The 16,493-nt window shown below is 48.3% G+C and overlaps 1 protein-coding gene and 1 pseudogene across 4 annotated transcripts in view; one reads left to right on the top strand and one right to left on the bottom strand.

The window, feature by feature from the left end:
- Positions 1–15,851, top strand: part of Ak8 (adenylate kinase 8) — a 115,639-nt gene extending 99,788 nt beyond the window's left edge. For 2 of the 4 annotated variants that reach the window (XM_085830912.1, XM_021155504.3), the window contains exons 12-13: positions 12,125–12,205; positions 15,524–15,851. In XM_085830912.1, coding sequence (XP_085687038.1) covers positions 12,125–12,205; positions 15,524–15,761 — 319 coding nt within the window. In that variant the 3' untranslated portion in view covers positions 15,762–15,851. Of the gene's footprint in view, positions 1–6,784; positions 6,892–12,124; positions 12,206–15,523 lie in introns of those variants that run through there. The other 2 variants (XM_021155506.3, XM_085830918.1) reach the window with 2 other exon arrangements.
- Positions 10,631–11,260, bottom strand: LOC147005955 (high mobility group protein B3 pseudogene; annotated as a pseudogene).
- Positions 15,852–16,493: the final 642 nt, after the last annotated feature.

The raw sequence follows: 16,493 nt of genomic DNA, 5'->3' as shown, positions 1-16,493 counted from the left end.
GGTACAGGTGCTTTTTGCCTGTTTCCTTTCTTGAGCCCTTCAAGCATCCAGTGGCAAAAATTCAAGTTTAACTCCGAGTTTGCCATGATCTGCATTTAATGAAGCCCCAAGTGGCTGCGTTGTACAGATGGACAAAGTCAGGCCTGAAGGAGACACTTAGAGTGGCAAGTGCCTCCAGGTGAGCTGCCCTGGGGAAAACCAGGGCTTCCACGTGACCTCAGAACCCCTCGCTGGATGGGTACTGCACTGGGGAGGGCTCCCAGGGTAGAAGCCATACAGGGGGTTGCAAAATTCAGTCCCTATCTCCCCTGAAAAAAAGGGGTCAAGTCCCTAGGGTCCCCAAGATCATGACATCAGCATGTGGAGTGAGTATCCCTAGTAAAACAAAAGACAATTGATCACATTGTGAGCCCTTTTAATCACCTAATGGCTGGGGACCGTTGTCATGCTCGCTGGTCTAGGTTTCTGGTGAGGCCAGGCCAGACACTGTAACGACACCCAAGTTTTGGCCTAGCCTCTCCACATTACAGCCACAGCACTGACGCAGACAATTGAAGTATTTGAGAACAATGAAATATGCATGGCTATCTGTGACAGCCTCGCAAAGTCGGGCAATTAGCTGCGTAATCTGAGAGGGGAGCTGGCCCTCAGCAGCCCGAGGCTCCCCATTAGTTAAATGCATTTTGTAGTCCTAGCCCCATCAAATCAACTAACACTTCCTTTAATTGGCTCATGAATTATACAGCCGCCCCCCGCATTATCATTTAATCGCCTGTAAACATTCATAGGGCCCCACCAGTAAAGTGTATCGGCGCTCATTAATTCGTTAATTCCAGCAGATGGAAGGGGGAGATGGGACTAACGGTTTCGGAACAGAGTGCCTTGGGCAATGGAATAAGGGAAAAAAGGTGGGGGGCCACTTAGGTTTTTTTTTTTTTCAGGGCTGTCAGAAACTCAATCTGTGAGCTGTCAGCAGCCTGGACCAGTCCCCACCCCCTTCACGTCCTAGACTGTAGGGAAGTGACTGGTGGATTCATAGGGAGGCTTGTCAACTGGCTTTAAACATCAAGCCAGCGGGTAAACCGAGCCCAGTGTAAATTAATTCTTGTCTACGGCCCCCCTCTCTCTGTCCCCATGAATATTTCATGGCGGACGGCATAAATATTAATTCTAATAGCTCTGCACAGTGGTTATTATTTCTGTTTTATGACAAATATTCATAAAATATTCAAGATCCTTTTTTAGAACATTTACACACTTGATTGTGAATTTTCCCAGTTTCCTGGGGATACTGTAAACATATTGGGGTTCTCTTGATGGACTCTCCCCCTTAATTAATACCACTGGCTATTAATATTTCATCAGGCTTGGTTTTGTTTTTTTTTTTCCAGAAGTAAAGCCTATTACGTTACAGAGCCAAAGGGTGTTTCCTTTCCTTTCTGTCTGTAGAGCGGGAGGTCTCTGGCCCCTCCAAGTCTCTGGCCCCTGGATGGGCTGACAAAGGACGGCCTCCTTGCCTTTATTTTGAAGACCTTATCTATTTCCTTTTAACTGAGTGCTCTGGAGACAGCCCAACTTCCTGTAATGAAATTCTTCAGAAGAGGGCTGTTGCTGCTTTTATGCAAGGATTTAACATAATTTTGGAGTAATTAAAGTGTTGGTTTAAGAAAAAGAGTAGCAGATTCTTCAGGCAAGGCAGCCACAGTGTGTGTGTGTGTGTGTGTGTAAGTGTGTGTGTGAAATCTGCACTGTTTGTCTTTGGCCCCAAGAAGCAGCTAGCTGTGTACCATCCCACGTGAAGACAGTGAGGAGTCAGTCAGTCCTTGGTTGGACACAGAGAGCCCTGAGCAGTTAGATCCAGCCACACCCTGTGAGTTAAGTGGCTTCAGTGTTCCCTGTGCAATCCCTAAGTCTCACTGGAAGCTTCTGGGATGTTCCATTAACCTGGGGGAATGAATTGTGGTTATTTGACACATAGGAACACGGGGCAGCGATAGAGCATCCTGGAGTCTGATGGACCTGGAGCACAGTCTAGAGACAGCACATAACCTCTAGGCTAACCCTTGAATGCCAGGGCCACAGCGCCTATGTAGGTGTTTCTCCTGGTGAAGGGTGGGTGTCGTAATGTGTGATGTGCTTAGCACAAGTCTCTGGCACTTAGTGTTAACAAAAGTTTTTGATTGGAATGATGGTGTTGGTGATTAAGGTGATGATGGTGCTGCTGTTAATGGTGATGATGATATCAGCAATGGTGATGAAAGTGTTGATGGCACTGATGGTGATGGTGGTTACAGTGGTGATGATGTGGACGGTGGTGATGGTGGTTAAAGTGTTAATTAATGACGATGGTACTGGTGATGGTGATGGGGGTGGTAATGAATGAAAGATCAAAGATTCAAACTGAAGCCAAGAAGCAAAACACTTGAAGTCATCAAGGAGATGGTCCCGGTGGGCAGTGGGACAAAGGAAAATACTAATTCCTCAGAATACAATGGCTTTAGTAGGCCCAAGGAAAGGAGGCCAGGGAGGGTAGGAATTAGCCTCTGGTAAGTCTCAGGTCCCTCCCTTGCTGTTATGATGGTAACCGGCATACCTCTGGCCTCCTGAAGGCACAGAGCAGGAATCACTGAAGAGTCTTCCCCTCAAACATAGAGGGAAATAAGCTAAGCTTGGTACAGAGAGGTTAAGAGCAAACAAACATCTGGATGCTAAGGGCAAACATCTGGAAGCTAAGGACAAACATCTGGGAGCTAAGGACAAACATCTGGAAGCTAAGGACAAACATCTGGATGCTAAGGACAAACATCTGGAAGCTAAGGACAAACATCTGGAAGCTAAGGGCAAGCATCTGGAAGCTAAGGGCAAGCATCTGGAAGCGGTCCCAAGGCCAAGTCTCAGCAACTTTTCAGCTGAATAACTTTGTCCAGAGCCTGGCTCTTCATGGCCTATGAAGTGTCAATGCCATCACAGTACCACTGCCTCCCAGGATGTGGTGGGGATGGAGTGCATCCACAGGGTCCAGCTCAAGGCATAAGAACTCCTTAGCCATGTGGTCCCCAGAGGCTGCAGCCTGTGGCAGGCACAGCAAGAACCAATGTGTTCCAGCTCCTGAGACGCTACTCTGTAGCATTTTCCCAGCTCCATACTCAGTCTGTCAAATACGTTAGGAGGAGAATTTACACTAGGGAAATGAGCAAGTGCTGCCGTTTTCCAGGCTCCCCAGGACCTGCAGAAGCTAAGCTCACCAGCAAACCATGAAAGACAAGGGTGTGTGAGCTCTGTAGTCCTACAAGGGAGCAAGGGAGGGCTACCTCTGTTATCCCAGCCATTGGGTTTGGTTTGGTTTTGGAAACAAGGTCTCACCACATCGTCCAAGGTGACCTTAAACCCTTGAACTCACCAGCGTTGTCTTGTGTCAGTCTTCCAAGTAAGCGGTGTGTGGAACAGCACCACACCAGGTTTTTCCTGGTCACTTTTGAGTGGAATCGGAAAGTTTCACCTCTTTGTTTCCTTCTCAGACAGTCTCACTTAGCTGCCCTTAAACCTGCTCATGCAGCTGAAGATGACCTTTGGCTTCTGATCCTCCTGCCTTCACTTCCTAAATTCTGGGGTAGCAAGCATGCACCACTATGCCAATTTTCAGCAGTGCTGGGGGCAGAACCCAGGGCCTCATGCAAGCTGGGCAAGCACACTGTCATGTATCTATATCCTCTGAAAGCAACGTAGTTGTTTTCTTGGAATATACCACAAGAGCATGTCTGTGTTGTAGACCCTTTGTTGTATTCATGCTTACAAATCAATATCTCCATGTTTCTTCATTTCAAAATCACAGTTGTCCCAAACAAGAGTGTCCCACAAGGGATATATTTCCCAACCTTTCTGGGTGGTTTTAACTGTCAACTTGAATTAACCTAATATCACCTGGGAAGAGAGTCTTAATAAGGCATTTTTGAGATCAGGCACATCAGCAGTTGGGGTGGCTGTCTTGACTGTTAATTAATATGGAAAGACTCAGCCCACATGGGCAGCACCATTCCCTAGGCAGAGATCCCTACATGGTGTAAGAAAGGGTAACCTAGCTAAAAGCAAGCAAGCAGGCAAGGAGGCATGTCTTTATTCTCTGTGCTCTTGACTGTGGAGATGATGTGACAAGTTCTTTCTAGTTCCTGCTACTGTGAAATCCCTGTTCTCATAGTCTGTAACCAGGAACTGTAAGCTAAAGTGAACCCTTGTCTTCCCTAAGTTGTTTTGGTCAGGGTATTTTATCACTGCTCCATGGTTAAGAGCACATCCTGCTTTTGCAGAGGACTGGGATTCGGGTCCCAGCGCCAAGTTGGGAGCTCACAAATGCATGTAACTCCAGCTCAGGGGATCCAACACCCTCTTCCAGCCCCTGTGGGAGCCAGGCACTCGTGTGGGAAACATGCATGCATGCAGGAACTCACATATACATATTAAATGAATATATTTTCTTTCTTTAAGTGAGTTCCAGGATAGCCAGGGCTTACACAGAGAAACCCTGACTCGAAAAACCAAAAAAAAAAAAAAAAAAAAGAAGATATCCTCTCTTGTCAATGTTTGATGTTGGTCTAGCTGTAAAGGATGCATGGACCTGCAGCCTAATTGTATAAGTCAAAAGAGGTTAACCATGGCTGTTATTCCTTCAGGAGATGCCCACCTTCTTTTGAGTAAGAGTCTCTGACTGGACTAGAACTTGCCAAGTGGGCAAGCCTGGCTGGTCATAAACTCTAGAGAATCTACTTTTCTCTGCCTCCACAACACTGGATTGTCAGCACATACTCTTGGGTCTCTCTGTGTGTCTGTCTATCCATCTATCTATCTATCTATCTATCTATCTATCTATCTATCTATCCATCTATAGATAGGCCCTGCAGATTGGCTCAGGTCCTTTCTTGCTCTTGAAAGGCGAGCGAGCACTTTACCTCTTGAACTATCTTCCAAGCCCAAGAACATAGACTCTCAAACAACAGAATAATGGGGGAGTCTGAACACGGACTTGAGGGCATAAAAGCTGCTCAGATTAAGATGTGTCAAGTTTACCAGAGCCTTGAAGGCTTAGATAAGCTCTTGCGTCCTGCTGGCCTCTTGTCTCAGGAATGTGGGTCCCAGCCCTTTACTACTTTTCTGATCCAAAGCCAGTATGAGAGTGCACATGCCAGCCAGTGACCTCACTGGGTGAAACCCTGCCCAGAAGACTGAACACTTCTGTCCCTCCACCATCGTCCTGTCCCTGCCAAGCCCCAAGGATGGCCTGAGATGTCTCGGGTTCCCTGGGAATCCTGTTAAGGGATTTGGCTTTACAGTTGGTCGCCAACTTGTCTCCTATTTTTACCTTAAATTCCTTTGCTTTTCTCCGTGGGAAAAGCTCGCAGAACTTCCTGGCTCTGACAACGGCTTTTCCTTATTGTCTGGGGAGCTCCTGGGTGGCAGTGTGCACAGGAGAGAGAGAGAAAGAAATGTTTTTCCTTTCTTCTCAGTTGCGAAGGAGGTAGATGTTTTAAGAGGGCTTTTAAAAAGATCTGGCTTATACTGGAGTATCCTGGGTCATGCCCCCCTCCACCCTTCAACTGGGCTGCCGAGTTTGGAAATGCACTTGGTAAACTGCCAGGAGTGTGCACTAATTTATTGGTTAGCAGCAAGGAGAGTGAGTTTTGTTGCTTGCCCCTGGAGAGGCAGATTCCGGCAGGATAGGTTTGTGCTGTCAATTATGCACCAGTTTCAACAAGAAGTGGCCAGTGGGAGCCCTTATCTTGAATGACTGGGAACTGGAGGTGAGAGGAGTTGTCACTGTTACCCAAGGCCCGACATAGGATGCTCAGGGTGGTAGGATCAGCTGGTGAGTTCTGGCCCTTGATTTTTCAGGTAAGCATGTCAGAGTGAAACATCTGCAAAGCAAACACTTTAAAATCCTGGCCAGAGAAGCCCCGTGTCCAGACTCTCCTCTGCACTGCTCCTTTCGGACGCAGCCTCTCTCATCACTTAATTCCAGCAACCTTTGCAGGCTTTGACTGTGACCCAGGCACCTGCCGGGAGAGCCAGGAAGCCAACAGCATGGAGTCCAAGCTGTGCCTTGCTGTGAGATGGGGTCGGGACAGTTCGTGCACTGACAGCCAGCGTAGGTTTTAGCTGTGTGCATTTGCAGGGCAGGAAGGACACAGCACCAACAAGGCAGCCTCAGCCCCTGTCCTGATCCTTGATGTACCTACAGGATGAACTTGTTGAAGTTTGAGTCTGGACTGAGCATCCTCCAGTAGGGTGCTAACCTGTAGTGGAGACCGTGAGGCGCTTCCAGGGTTCCATCACCAGAATGTACACAAAATGCTGGGCATGCTGGTGTGTGGCTGAAACCCTAGCACTAGGAAGGCCAGAACAGGAGATCCCTGGGGCTTCCTAGCCACTCAGTGTAGCTGAATTGGTGAGCTCTAGGAAAATGAGAGATCCTTATCTCAAAGAGGGTGGACAGAGTATCTTAGGATAACCCCCAAGGATGGCTTATGGCTTCCACACGCATGCTCAGCAGCTAAGAACACTTGCTTTGTCAGAAGATCTGGGTTCCATTCCTAGCACCCACATGTTGACTCACAACCATCCATAGTCTCGTCCCGGGGGATCTGATGTTCTTATGATCTCTGTGGGCCCAGCAGGTGCATATGTGGTATACAGACATATCTGTAGGCAAATCACTCATAAAATAAAAATAATTGAACCTAAAAGAAATCTAAAAAGAAAAACAACAACTAGCCCCTTCTGCTTTGTGCTCTAGGAACACCCTGAAATCTGACGATGATGAGGACTACCTTGGCATCACCCTCTCCTTCCCTCTTCCAGATGGTGCTCCCCGTCGGTCAAGCAGTGTGCTCTGACCGTCACTTTGACAATCCAGGATGGCCAGGGACAGTCACAGATGGCCTGGATGGAGCTGAAAGGGGGGCTCCCAGGACAGAGGCCAGCTTTTTGCTGGAAGGAGGAGGCAACTTGAGCCTTTTCCAGGAAGCCACCTCCAGATGCCCCGCTTTCCCTTTTAGGTATCAACTCTGGAGGTGCTGGCACATGTGGACCAAGCACCTACACCTGTGTGTTGCCAACCGTGCATGGTGCTCACAGTTTGTTTGTTTCTCTCTCTCTCTCTCTCTCTCTCTCTCTCTCTTTCTCTCTCTCTTTCTTTCTTAATTTTTTTTTTTTTGTTTTTTTAAGACAGGGTTTCTCTGTGTAGCCCTGGCTGTCCTGGAACTCATTCTGTAGACCAGGCTGGCCTCGAACTCAGAAATTCACCTGCCTCTGCCTCCCGAGTGCTGGGATTAAAGGTGTGCGCCACCACACCTGGCTTCACAGTTTCTGAAATATGGATACAAATGTCTTATCTGATACTCGGTTCGCAAATACTTTCCCCATTCTGGCTTATATTTTATTTTTTAATGTATTTTGGTATCCAGTTTTTAAAATCACACTGTGTGTGTGTGTGTGTGTGTGTGTGTGTGTGTGTGTGTGTGTGTACGTGTGGTAGTGAAAGCAGATATCCTTCTGTGACCTATTTCAAGGGGAAAAGTTCTGTCTTTTGCCTTTTGCTTGGGCTGAGGTGTTTTGTTGTCTTGCAAGCTGATCTGTATTGTCTTCTCTTCTCATGCACAGTGGCATGCACCTACAGTTGTAACACCCAGGAGCTGGAGGCAGGAGGATTGAGAGTCCAAGGCCATTCTGGGCTCCATAGCAGTTGAAGGCCAGCTAGGGTACATAGCAAGACTCTGTCTACTTAGTCTAAAAATATGGTACTTTTCACTTTAAATGTAAACTTGATTAAAAAAGCATTAGGCTTCCCATTCCCAGGTTAAAGCCCACTTAGCTGTAATAATGAATTATTCTTTTAATGTATTGTCGGACGTAACTCACTAATGTATGCAGCACTACAAACACTGTATTGTGTTGGTGGTGCTCCATGGCACTGAATTGGAGTCATTAAGAAACAGGTGTGTCCACATGAAGCCCGTGGGCCACTTGCAGCCTGGGTTAGTAACACATGAGTATGTGAACAAGTGTAGGCGTGTATGTGTACTTGTGTGAGGGTGTGTGAGTGAATGAGTGTGTGTATGTTCATGCCTCTGTGTGTGTATGTATGTATGAGCATGTGTGTGCATGTGTGAGGGTGTGTGAGTGAAAGTGTATGTAGGAGTGTGTGTGTATGAGCACATATGTGTATGTGTGAGGATGTGTGTGTGAATGTATGTATGAGTGTGTGTGCATGTGTGTGGCTGCATGAGTGAATGTGTGTATGAGTGTGTGTGCATGTGTGTGTCTGCATGACTGAATGTGTGTATGCATGTGTGTGGCTGCATGAGTGAATGTGTGTATGAGCATGTGTGTGTGAGAGGGTGTGTGAGCAAATGAGTATGTGTATAAGTGTGGGGGGAGTGTATATATGAGCATGTGTGTGTGAATGTGTGTGTGTGAGGGTATAGGAGTGAATGAGTGTGTATATGAGCATGTGTGTGCATTGTGAGGGTGTGTGAGTGAATGTGTGTATGAGTGTGTGTGTAAATGTCTGTTGGATGAGCATGTGTGTGAGGGTGTGTGAGTGAATGAGTGTGTGTATGAGTATGTGTGTGTGTGTGTGTATGTGCATAAGTATGTGTGTATGTGTGTATGTGCAATAAGGATGTGTGTTGTAACTTGATTTGGTTCTTGAGTGTGAGCTTTTTAGATGAAATCATGTCTCAGTGTCAAGAGAGTGAATGAGCCTGACAGACAACAGTGCAGTGAGGAAAGGCTGGTCATGGCTTCGGCCTGCCAGCCTGCTGGGAACCAGCTCTGCCTGCTTCATGGGGTAGCTGTAGTTAAACTCAGCACCAGCAGGGTTTTCTGGAGACTGGGCCAAGATGGCCTTCAGGGAGGGGAAGTTAGGGTTTAACTGCTGAGAACAGACACCATGACCAAGGCAACTCCTTTATAAGGACAACATGTAATTTGGGGCTGGCTTATAGATTCAGAGGTTCAGTCCATTATCATCAAGGCAGGAGCATAGCAGTGTCCAGGCAGGCATGGGGCTGGAGGATCTGAGACTTCCACCTCTTGTTACTTCCAGGCAGCTAGGATGAAGGTATTAAAGCCCACACCCACAGTGACACACCTATTCCAACAAGGTCATACCTCCTAATAGTGCTACTCCCTGGGCCAAGCATAAACAAACCATCACACTGGGCCAGGGGAAAGGAGGTAAGTCCTGGGCGTGTCTGTTCTTAGAGGAACATCAGGCTCTGCTTACCTGTCTGGTGCTCAGCTGTCTTTTTCCACTCATATGTGGTCTGGCGCATGACAGCAAGTGTCCAGGTGTCTCTGTGTGACCAATATTGGGAAGGTTCTGGAGCCGTTAGGAGTTGGAGCCTTGCTAGTAAAAGTCTGTCACTGGGGCCGGAGGCAGGCCTTGAATTTTTTTTAATATAATACTGTTTATTTAACTTCAAAAACATTTCAGCATTCTAAACATACAAAAAATAACAGAATGTTGCAAATTGCATTTAGATCCAGAGGGTTCTGAACTTCCATTGATGCAGTAGTTCTTTCTTTTGCTGAAAACGATGAGTTCTACAGTTTCTTTAAAAAAATTTAAAACCAGCCGGGCGTGGTGGCGCACGCCTTTAATCCCAGCACTCAGGAGGCAGAGGCAGGCGGATTTCTGAGTTCGAGGCCAGCCTGGTCTACAAAGTGAGTTCCAGGACAGCCAGGGCTATACAGAGAAACCCTGTCTCGAAAAACCAAAAAAAAAAAAAAAAAAAAAATTTAAAACCTACTGCACTTAACTAAAGAAAAGACTCCAACCCAGGTGTGGTGGCACATGCCTTTAATTCCAGCACTGGGGAGGCAGAGGCAGGCAGATTTCTGAGTTGGAGGCCAGCCTGGTCTACAAAGTGAGTTTCAGGACAGCCAGGGATACACAGAGAAATCCTGTCTCAAAAAAAAAAAAAAAGAAAGAAAGAAAGAAAGAAAAGACTCCAAACACTTCTCTTGCCAGCTGACCCCTCCCCCATCCACAACTAAGAATGTCAGCAGAACACTATCCACTATATACAGAAACAGACAACCTGGAACTAAATGGATGCCCATTGCAGTATCAACAGGTCCAGCCTCACAGTGCATGCACGCCCTGAGCTACGGCCCCTTCCAAAAGGCATCTTCCCCTTACAGCCTCCACGCCAAACAAGGAGCATCAAGAATCTGTCTGGGTTGTTTTGTTCTCTTTACAAACTATAGATATGTACAGTTGGCAACTCAGGATTTCTAGCCAATAACCATATAGTTAACACTGCCTTACGAGTTGAGAACAAAATCCAGAAACATCTCCAAAAGCCTTGTCACACCAACAGCAAAGTGCACTGAGGAAGACGCGAAAGTGCCTTGTCATTTTAAAAATGTTTGGAGCTATGTACAACTTTGATACAGTTTCAGGGCGCTCTGGACACCCACTTCATGTAAACCACTGACACTTTAAGAAACTACAATATGAGAGTGATCAAATTTTGTAATTAAACCTAACAAAGGCAATAGACAGGACTCAAATTAGAGATGTGTCAATCACAGTGCTCTCCTACTCTAAGGTATTCACAAAGAGACAGTTTTATTAATCTTCTTCCTCTTCTTCTTCTTCTTCTTCTTCTTCTTCTTCTTCTTCTTCTTCTTCTTCTTCTTCTTCTTCTTCTTCTTCTTCTTCTTCTTTTCCCTCCTCCTTCTCTTACTCCTCCTCTTCTTCTTCCTCTTCCTCCCCTTTCCTTGTCTACCTTTTTCCGGGCAACTTTAGCAGGACCCTTGGCCCCATCAAACTTGCCTTTAGACTGACAGTCAGCGACAGCCTTCTCATCCCTTCAGCTCTGCTGCCTTGGTAACGTAGGCTGCTTTTCACTGTCACTGAAGTTCTTCCACATCTCATCCAGATTTTTTGTCACATCTCCAAAGGAGATGCCAGGGTTTGTGGATTTGATCCAGACAGAGGTCTTTTGGGGGGCATTTAGGTCCTTCTTCTTTTTCCTCTTTAGTTGGTCCATCATAGCGTACTTTATCCGCCTTTGCCATTTCATCAAACCTTAATTTCTCTTTGCTAGGCATGGTCTTCCACCTCTCAGAGCACTTATAGGAAAACTGCAGAGTTGACTGGAACCTCTGGGTTTTTCTTCTGTTCTCCCCTGCGTGTCTGCACGAAGAAGGCATAAGCAGACATCTTGCCCTTTGGTTTCTTGGGGTCACCTTTAGCCATTCTGACTGTCTCAGGCCTTGAGGTTTTAATGACCCATCCCAGCTTCCTGTCTGTTCTCTGCTTCCTGTCAGCAGAGATGATGTGAGAGCTGCCTCATTCTCCAGCCAGCAGCCTTCCCCATCTTGATGCCTGTCTTTGAACTGTGATTCAGAACAAAAGCTGCGTCCTGTCAGGCAGTAGGTCAGGGCCTCAGTGGGTGAGGGTGACTGCCAAGCTTGATGGCCTGAGTTCAATCCCTGGGACCCACAAGCTGGAAGGAGAAATGGATTCCTGAAAGCTGCCTGCAGATGGTACCGGATGCTTGCACTCACAGATAAACAAACACTAAGGAACCCAGGAAGGTTAAACTTGTGCAGGCTCGGCTCTTCAAAGGAAAGAGTTGTTTACCTGCCTCCATCTGGAATGCTGGGAATGGATGCAGTTTACTACCTGGTGATGTTTTGCTATCTATAGGGCCAGGCTTCACCCAAATGCAGTCTAGGGCAACAGTTCTTGTCTTAACTGTAGCAAGACTTAGTCTATGGAAGTAATTGAGTGACAACAGGAAGGTCACAGGGCCACAGTGGGGATCAGGGGGGACACCAAGGGGAGGAGGCAGCAGAAAGAAAGCGACAGAGTAGCCAGTGGGTGATTCTGGAAGGCTCTGGACTACTAGGCTATACCCTAGTTTCTGGCATTAGGGTGTTACTGGTCTAAATAGTGAGTTGACAGAGAAAGTGGGTGGGGCGCTGGGCTCTAGGTGTTTTTGCTATGTATGAAAGTCACGTTGCCAGGAGTAGTCTCCCTAGGATTAGCAGGCCCAGGCTGTCAAAGCTTTGCCTGGCCCAGATAGTGACACCTGTGGCCACCATGGTCTCTCTCCAGGGTCTTCTTCCTGAGTGTGCCACTGGATTCCATCCTGGAGCGGCTGACACTGAGAAGGACAGACCCTGTCACAGGAGAAAGGTTGGTCAGGGTTTCCTGGTGGCTGGTTGTGGAGGGCTGCTGATGGCCAGGTCCCCCGAGAGCCACCTCTTCATCTACCTACTCAGTCCTATTGTGGACCTGCTGCAGGGCAGTGCTGCCTACTGCAGACAGAGGCAAGAAACAGGCTTGCTCAGTGAGTTCCTCTGGGAACGTCTTCTGGCTTCCTCAGGAGAGGGAAAAGGGAAGGGGTATACCAGGCATGGCAGCAGCACACTGGTGAAGTACCTGCCACTGTGTTCCTGGCCCCCAGCTGAACTCCTGCTTCAGAAATGGCTGCAGCAGATGGGTAGGCTCTGAGTACTGGACAAATCCTGTTTGAAAGGATGAAGAAGTACAGACGAAGTTGGGAAGGTGCTCAGATGGCAAATGCTTGCCTCACAAGTATGAGGACCTGAGTTTAATCACAAAGACACACACATGTATACACACACACATGTACATACACACACACAAACACACACATACATATACATACACATACATAGACTCATACAGAATACAGATACCCCCCCCACACACAAACACACACACTTACACACACATATGTACGCCCATACCCCCCCATACATACATACACACACAAACACACACACTTTTACACACACACACACACATAAAACAGTAAGCCATTTGTGGTAGTATATACCTTTAATCCCAGGACTTGGGAGGCAGAGGTAGGTGGATCTCTTTTGAGGCTAGTCTAGTCTATACAGGGAGTTCCAGGACAGCCAGGGCTACACAGAGGAAATCCTGTGTGGTGGCTATTCTTGGTTGTCAACTTGTTGACGTCTGGAATTAACTAAAACTCAAGTGGCTAAGTGGCTGGGTACATCTGTGACGGATTGTCTTTCCCCTCCCCTCCCCTCCCCTCCCCTCCCCTCCCCTCCCCTCCCCTCCCCTCCCCTCCCCTCCCCTCCCCTCCCCTCCCCTCCCCTCCCCTCCCCTCCCCTCCCCTCCCCTCCCCTCCCCTCCCCTCCCCTCCCCTCCCCTCCCCTCCCCTCCCCTCCCCTCCCCTCCCCTCCCCTCCCCTCCCCTCCCCTCCCCTCCCCTCCCCTCCCCTCCCCTCCCCTCCCCTCCCCTCCCCTCCCCTCCCCTCCCCTCCCCTCCCCTCCCCTCCCCTCCCCTCCCCTCCCCTCCCCTCCCCTCCCCTCCCCTCCCCTCCCCTCCCCTCCCCTCCCCTCCCCTCCCCTCCCCTCCCCTCCCCTCCCCTCCCCTCCCCTCCCCTCCCCTCCCCTCCCCTCCCCTCCCCTCCCCTCCCCTGGAACTCACAAGACATCTGCTCAGTGTAGGTCTCTGCTGTTGTTAGATCTGGCAGGCAGCAGCAGCTGTAGCCAGGTGAGCCTTGGTGAGCGGAAGTCCACGGTGTTGAGCACATATGTAACCCCTCATCTCTGCCACAGTGGCCACTGTGTTCATGGGCCCACTGGCCAATGACAAGGGATGGCTGGGGAAAGAGGCTGACTGTCCACAGAACAGGTCATCTTATCCACTTGTTTACTGACCTCCTCCTCAGCTGAAGTCACCTTTTGGTGAGCATTTACATGGGACACAAATATCTTTACATCCTGCACCCATTTGGAGAGATCTATCCATGTACTTCTTCCCCAGATGTCTTTCTCACCAGTATTCCAATCGTGATCTTTCCAAGTTCCTGACCATCCAGCCAATCCATTAACTACAGTCCATGAGTCAGTGAATAGTCACACATCTGGCCATTTCTCCTTCCAAACAAAATGTACTGCCCAAAGTTCTGCCCTCTGTGAAGATTTTCCTTTCATGGGTATTTTCCAGGGTTGTCCCAGAAAGGGGCTGTAATGCTGTGCTTTTGAGTGGTGCCTGCATAGCATGGGAAACCATCAGTAAACCAGGCTCCAGCCTTCATCCTCACCCCAAAAGGCATGCACACCTAGCAGCAGATGGCATTGTAACGGGAGCAAAAACTACAGACAATTGGGCAACTTCCTCATGTAATGTGTTTGTGCCCCTAGGACCTGCTCAGGCCCAGTCATATATACACCATTTTCATTTAGTAACAGATTGCTGCTATGCACATCTCATGTTGTCTTGGTGGGTCAGATATTACCTAGTTCATGGAAGGCAGCTCAGGTTGTGGTAACTCGGTAGTCCATTGTCAAATGTTCTATTTCCACCAAGGCCCAATAGCAGGCCAAGAGCTGCCTCTTAAAGGGAATATTTGTCTGTAGTCAATGGTAGAGACATGCTTCAAAATCCCAAAGGTCTCTTCTGTTACTCACCTATCAGGGCCTGCCAAAGGATCTAAACAGCATCCTTGTCTGCCACTGCCACCTCAGGTACCACTGGGTCTGCTGGATCATGTGGTCCAAGCGGTAGAGCAGCCTGCACAGCATTCTGAAACTGTTGAAGAGCGTTCTCCTGTTCTAGACCCCAGTCCTGCTATCTGTTGGGGTTCTCTAGAGGAACAGATATGGTAGAATGAACCTATGTGGGATTTGTTAGAGTGGCTTGCAGGCTGTGGTCCAGCTAGCCCACCAGCTCTCAACTTGTGGGTCGAGACCCTTTTGGGGGGTCTGCATATCAGTTAGTTACATTATAATTCATAACGAAATTAGTTATGGAGCAGCAATGAAATAATTTTACGGATGGGGGTCACCACAACATGGGGAAGTGTATTAAATGGTTGAAGCGTTAGGAAGGTCGAGAACCATTGGTCCAACAGTGCCTGTCTACCAATGGAAGATTCGAGAGCTGGTCTTCAGAAGATGCCAGAATCCCAAAGAAGCAGGCTCTAATGCCAGTGGAGGAATGGACTTGCCAGTGAGGGCAAGGGCACGCAGGCAACGAGAGCAAGCTCCCTTCTTCCATGTCCTTATATAGGCTGCCTGCAGAAAGTGTAGAATTTTAGTTCCAGGGGATCCAACTCCCTTTTTTGGCCTTCAGCACACATGATAGGTGGGGGCCGGGGCACTGCAAAAGCAGAGAAAGGGGAGCATGAAGGAACCAACTGGGCCTTTTGTGTGTTGTTTGCTTTGTTTTCAGGTAGGGTCTCACTACACAGCCCTGGCAGCCAGGAACTTGCAGAGCTCTACCTGCCTGGGCCTCTGAGCTCAAAGGGGGGATCTGGTTCTTACTGTGACTTTACATCCTACACCGCCCCCACTGACCTCTCTCCTTACCCTGAGCTGGAATCACAGCTTCTTGTCCGAGGAGCGGGGTGCACAGCTGGCATTTGTGTCTGGTAGTCATGGTAACAGGGCAAGGGCACTCTAGTGTGGTCAACAGAGGACTGAGGGATGTTGTCATCTGCTTCCCACGTAGGTTCCATCTCATGTACAAGCCCCCTCCCACCATAGAGGTCCAGGCCCGCCTCCTGCAGAACCCCAAGGATTCAGAGGAGTACATCAAGCTCCAAACGGACCTGTTCTACAGGAACTCTGGGGATCTGGAGCAGTACTACGATCGAGCCATCATTGTCAACGGAGACCAGGACCCATACACAGTTTTTGAGTATATAGAGAGTGGGATCATTAATCCTCTGCCCAGGAAAGTTACCTGATATGTGTGCGAAGCCAGGAGCAAGCCCTGAAGACACTCAAAAGCCCCTGCCCTCAACCTTCATCACCCCACCCAGCCAATAAAGATGCTAGTCACAACCTCTGATAGCCTTCTTATAGGGTGTGAGAACACAGGACAGATGGGGTGCTTGGCCAGGGGAGAGTGGAATGCCAGAGGCTTGGCCTTCTTCTAGAGTCAGATGTGGGTAAGGTCCACCTCAAGGCCACCCCGTTCCACTGTGGGTAACTAAGTGGGTGCTGTCTTAGGTTTTCCATTGCTGTGAAGAGATACCACGGCCAAGGTAGCTCTTGTAAGGGAAAACTAACTGGGGCTGGCTTATGGGTTCAGAGGTTTAGTTCATTGTCATCATGGTGAGAAGCATGCAGTCAGACATGGTGTTGGAAAAGGAGCTGAGAGTTCTACGTCTTAATCCTTAGGCAGAAGGGGACTGTTTCACACTGGGTACATCTTGAGCAATCTCAAAGCCTGCCTCCATAGTGACACACTTCCTCTAATAAAGCCACACTTCCAACAAGGCCACATCTCCTAATAGTGCCATTCCCTGTGGCCAAACATTCAAACGTATCAATCTGTGGGGACCAAACCTATTCAAAGCTCTATTGGTACATTGGTCATGTTCTGTACAGGACCAGAACCAGTAGCATGGTTATGTATGAGAGAGGACCAGCTAGGCCAACAATGGCTGTCTGCAGTTTGGACGGTCTGAGAATCT

Source organism: Mus caroli, unplaced genomic scaffold, assembly GCF_978045245.1.
Source record: "Mus caroli unplaced genomic scaffold, Mus_caroli_1 scaffold_2, whole genome shotgun sequence".
Classification (NCBI taxonomy): domain Eukaryota; kingdom Metazoa; phylum Chordata; class Mammalia; order Rodentia; family Muridae; genus Mus; species Mus caroli.
Note: the sequence above shows the minus strand (reverse complement) of the source record. Positions and strands in the feature narration are given on the sequence as shown.